The sequence below is a fragment of the Buceros rhinoceros genome, unplaced genomic scaffold (genome assembly GCF_000710305.1).
Source record: "Buceros rhinoceros silvestris isolate BGI_N320 unplaced genomic scaffold, ASM71030v1 scaffold32270, whole genome shotgun sequence".
In the NCBI taxonomy this organism is placed as follows: domain Eukaryota; kingdom Metazoa; phylum Chordata; class Aves; order Bucerotiformes; family Bucerotidae; genus Buceros; species Buceros rhinoceros.
This window is the reverse complement of record NW_010391841.1, coordinates 21,316-25,531: the sequence shown is the minus strand read 5'-3', so window position 1 is coordinate 25,531 and position 4,216 is coordinate 21,316. Positions and strand designations below refer to the sequence as shown.

The following is a 4,216-nucleotide window of genomic DNA, read 5'->3' as shown; positions in this document are numbered from 1 at the left end:
TCAGGACCAACAGTTAGAAGCCAGAAGCAGAAAAGGAATAAAGGAGTAGTGTATCATTTATTTGAGTTGGTTACAATACACAGAGAAGGACACTGAAGTTATGACAGATTATTCTGGCATCTGCAGATAACATGAGGGCGATGTTCCGGAGCTCAGCACTAACGGTAAAGGAGAAGGCGTTGGCATAAATACAGACAGCAGCACACAGGCAGATTCACACTTTGACCAGCAGTATGTTACAACTTTAAATTACTACAGGAGAGTTTGAGTAACAGCAGCAGGGGTCCTGCTCCAGGGGCTACAACCAGACTGAAGGCGAGAACACAGTAAACAATGAGAAACAAGATGACCCAAGTCCTGACTACAGGAAAAGTTACAGTGTGGTAGCGGGCTAAGGGATCTTCCCCAAGTTCAGCAAGACTGAACCTGTGAGCAAAACTCCCCCCAAACCCCTTAAAATCCTCTCTGGAAACACTGAAATGAGTAGAAAAAAATGAAAGGGTGAGAGACAGTATGAAACCCAGCAGGTCACTGAGGGACGAGCATGAGATTTAGTTTTTATTAGAGGAACTGTCTGTTCTGGACCAGGCACCGCTGTCTCTGATCTGTAGAGGCCATCGGTGCACAAAGTCCCAGTCGTGGCTGTCCTCGTGCAGGCTGCTGTCCCCCCGCAGTGACGCTCGAGGCCACAGGGCAGGTTCTCACATGGTCATGTGCTCTGGCAGGACGTAGGATATGTCATCCCACGGGTGACGGTACAGACCCTGCTTCAATCTCTTCTGGTCCAGATAGTGTCCTAAAACGAAAGCGGTTTGTGTTACACCACCTCTGCTCCTCCTCCTAGTCTTACTTTGCCTTGAAACAACCTTGACTTCTGGATTCCCCGAGGTTCTTCGGCAGGGCAGCCCGTGGCAAACTTACCAATGAATCCCATACTCCTGCCTAGTACGAAGATGCCATTGAGAGCTCCTATATCGATATATTCATCTGCTTCTTCCCTGCAAGAGAAGAGACATTAAACAGCTCCTCATGGAGATCTGTTCAGGGCGGCTGTGAGCCTGCTCCAGTGCCAGCAGCACCACGGAGCTCACAGGAAAGCTGCTCTTCCCCCAGGTCAGGCCGCATTTCCTCCACCACATCCTTTTGAAAGCCCGGCCCCATGTGAGCTGGCATCTGGCTCCTGGCATTCCTACAGGAGCCCGGCCCGAGAGAGAGCCCCCTACGCACTCACCGCGTGAAAGAGCCGCAGTTCCTGAGCACATCAACAAAGGCAACTCCGATAAGGCCGTCTACATTCAGGATAAGATTTGGTTTCTGCAGGGAATGGAAACAGCCCCCAGTAAAGGTGTGAACAGTGGCAGATGTTCAGCCCAGCTTCCATCCTCACGGGTAATTCGGGGGTTGCCCATAACCGCGGGCACACAAGCCCAGCAACAGCAAAGGCCGCTCAGCAACTTGAGTGGGAGCCACACTTCATGGGAACGACACAAAACCAGCCCCAAACACCGGGCCAGCGTTTGGTTCCACCACAGCGATTATCTGCCGCGGGCCATCACGGGCCAGCTCTGCCTCGGGGAGGAAGAGCAGGACAGGGCACAGCACAGACGGAGGGTGTTGGTTTGTTCGGCGTTTTCTGGTGCCCAAAGATCCTCAGCCTTTCCAAACTCTAGCGGTACTTGGCCTCAAGTCTACCACAATAAACCAACCCCCAGCAGCAATTTGTGAAGCACTGCAGTGACAACACAGCAGTAACCCCCGGGCACTTCTCCCCCAGTAAGAAAAGGGGCTCACGAGCAGCTAAACGCAGTGTGTGTCACCTTGGAAGTTGTGATTTTTTCCACTTCCAGTGCGTAGTCCAGCAGCGGGGTGGCAGGGAAATGCTGCTTCGCGTAGTCTTTGAGAATCTGGACTCTCATGTCTGGGTTGTTTATCTGCAGGTACAGAACACAGTCCAGTCACACATCTTGCCTCTCACACTGCTTGGAGGTTGAGCAGAGTTTGGCCAATAGCTGCCTCCAGAAGCTGCTAATTCTCTTTGCTCTGTTTTTTCTCTCCCCCACCCTCCTGTAAGAGCCCCTCCTCATTTGGGCTAACGCCAGACTTACCGACTTGACTCGGTGTCCGATGCCCATGATCAGCTTCCCTTCCTTCTTCATCTTGTTCACAAACTCCATAGGGATGATGCCGCTGTCGAAGGCTTTGCTGAACATTTTAGCTGCAGCATCCAGGGCGCCACCAAACCGGTCACCCTGGGGGCGACACACACAGGGAGTTACAGCCAGGGACTCCCCAGTTCAGGTACAAGCCAAGCAGATGATTATCCTCCCCACCTGCCCTGCCTGTCCCTGGGAGTTCAGGAAACTGAGGGTAGGCAGGGACCGAGATCCAGCATCTGCTGGTACCTCACACAAGTGCCTGTGGGCAGCCAGCGCTTCTCCTCCAGAGACAGAGCGTGGAGAAATGCAATCTCAGGCCTGGTTTAGCCATGTTTTTTACTTGCCAGTCTTGGAAGGGACTGGGCAACCACACAGGGACAGTGCTGACAGCAATTTGGCCTCCAGAAAATCCTTCTAGACTGAAATGAGACATCAAAATAGTCTAGAAAAATGGAGTGGGTTTTAAACCATGAGGCTGTTGGGGCCAAATTCAATAGAAACCTCAAAGTGTGAACAGACCCAACCCACCCATGGCGCTGCAGCCAGTCAGTAACAAAACCCAGACCGAGCAATGAGCAGCAAAGCTGGGTCTTCTGGGCATCAGGCACTTACGATGGTAAGAAGGCCTGAGGTGAGACTCGAGACAAGATCTTTTCCAGCTCTGGCACAGACGATGGTGTTGTGGGCTCCAGACACAGCAGGGCCGTGATCGGCCGTGACCATCAGACACATCTCGATGAACTGGCAGGCGTACCTCGGTAACCTGAGCGGGAGAGACTGCAGTCACTCACTCATCGTGACAAAAACCAAGTCACAAGACACACGGTGTTACAGCAGACAGCGACCAGTGACTTCTGGTGTGTGCTCAGGAGAAGAACAGGGACACGCTGGGCGTGCTCACAGGCGGCAGCCTGGTCAGCGAGCTCCGCGAGTCCCCGAGCGCGGAACCGTTCTGTTCCTCCTGCTCTGCTGAGCCAGAGCTCCCTGCTAGTGCCAAGGGGGCCTCTGGTGAGGGCATGATCAGAGCAAGGCAGCAAACTGCTGCCATTCAGACAGCTCCCTGTGGGCTGGTTAGCAAGTGCTTGTAAACTCCCCGGTCTCACCGGGGTCGATGGGACAGTTATGAAAAGCAGTCAGCGAGTGTTAATTAGTTAATAAACAAGCAAAACTTCAAGCCAAAGAACTTGGGAGCTTTCACAAAAAGCTGCCTCACCTCTTCTGAAACCAGAGCAGGCCCAGCACCCCGCCGATTCCCATCTCTTCTTTGAAGACCTCGGTGATGGGCATCCCAGCGTAGATCAGCTCCTGACCTCTCTCATCACAGATGCTCGTCATGAAGGAAGCTGGTTTGCGGATCAGACCCAGCTCCTGAAATCGCAGCAATAGAGATGGGATTGTCAACACTCCACCTCGGCCAGGGGCAGCGGAGGCAGAGTGGTCAGACAGGGCCTTGAGCTTGTGGCTTCCACAGCCCAGAACCAGCGCAGCCAGTGAGCTCACAGGCGAGACACAACCCCATAATGCCCAGCATCAGAGCAAACATCCTGCTGGTTTCCAAGGAAGGAAAAGGCAGGTACAACAGTGCACTCACCCTCGCCCAGGAGTAATCCATCGGCACGGTTGGAGGAGGCACTTCCTCAGCTGGTTCAATCACTCTCTTGGCCACAAGATCCTGGTAGACAGACCTAGGGAGAGAACCCAAGTATTGACTTGACATCTCTCGACCTAGACCATAAAACCCCAGCAAGAATAGAAGTTGTGTTCCTTAAGCAGGAATAGAGTCCAGTATCAGGCCAGGATCAGTGCCCTGACAGCTTCTGTCCCCTGCTGACGTGACTTACTGAATGACCTCTCCCAGCTCATCGAAACTCCGGGGAACACACACACCAGCTTCTTTCAAGGCTTGATTCTTTGCGACAGCCGTTTCAGAAGCCTGGTTGGCACATGCTCCTGCGTGGCCAAACTGCACCTGCAAAGAGAAGAGGCAGCACTAAGGATCCACGTGGTGAAGCTGCCACTGGCGGGTCTGGGAGGGTTAGGCAACGTGAGGGAAGGCGGTT

The 4,216-nt window shown here is 53.3% G+C and overlaps 1 protein-coding gene across 2 annotated transcripts in view; it reads right to left on the bottom strand.

Moving 5' to 3' along the window:
• Window positions 1-625: 625 nt before the first annotated feature.
• Window positions 626-4,216, bottom strand: part of ACLY (ATP citrate lyase) — a 19,216-nt gene continuing 15,625 nt past the window's right edge. For both annotated transcript variants that reach the window (XM_010143183.1, XM_010143191.1), the window contains 9 exons: window positions 3,998-4,125; window positions 3,748-3,841; window positions 3,370-3,524; window positions 2,769-2,919; window positions 2,106-2,249; window positions 1,818-1,931; window positions 1,232-1,314; window positions 922-998; window positions 626-796 (listed from right to left, as the gene is read on the bottom strand). In XM_010143183.1, coding sequence (XP_010141485.1) covers window positions 702-796; window positions 922-998; window positions 1,232-1,314; window positions 1,818-1,931; window positions 2,106-2,249; window positions 2,769-2,919; window positions 3,370-3,524; window positions 3,748-3,841; window positions 3,998-4,125 — 1,041 coding nt within the window. In that variant the 3' untranslated portion in view covers window positions 626-701. The remainder of the gene's footprint in view (window positions 797-921; window positions 999-1,231; window positions 1,315-1,817; window positions 1,932-2,105; window positions 2,250-2,768; window positions 2,920-3,369; window positions 3,525-3,747; window positions 3,842-3,997; window positions 4,126-4,216) is intronic.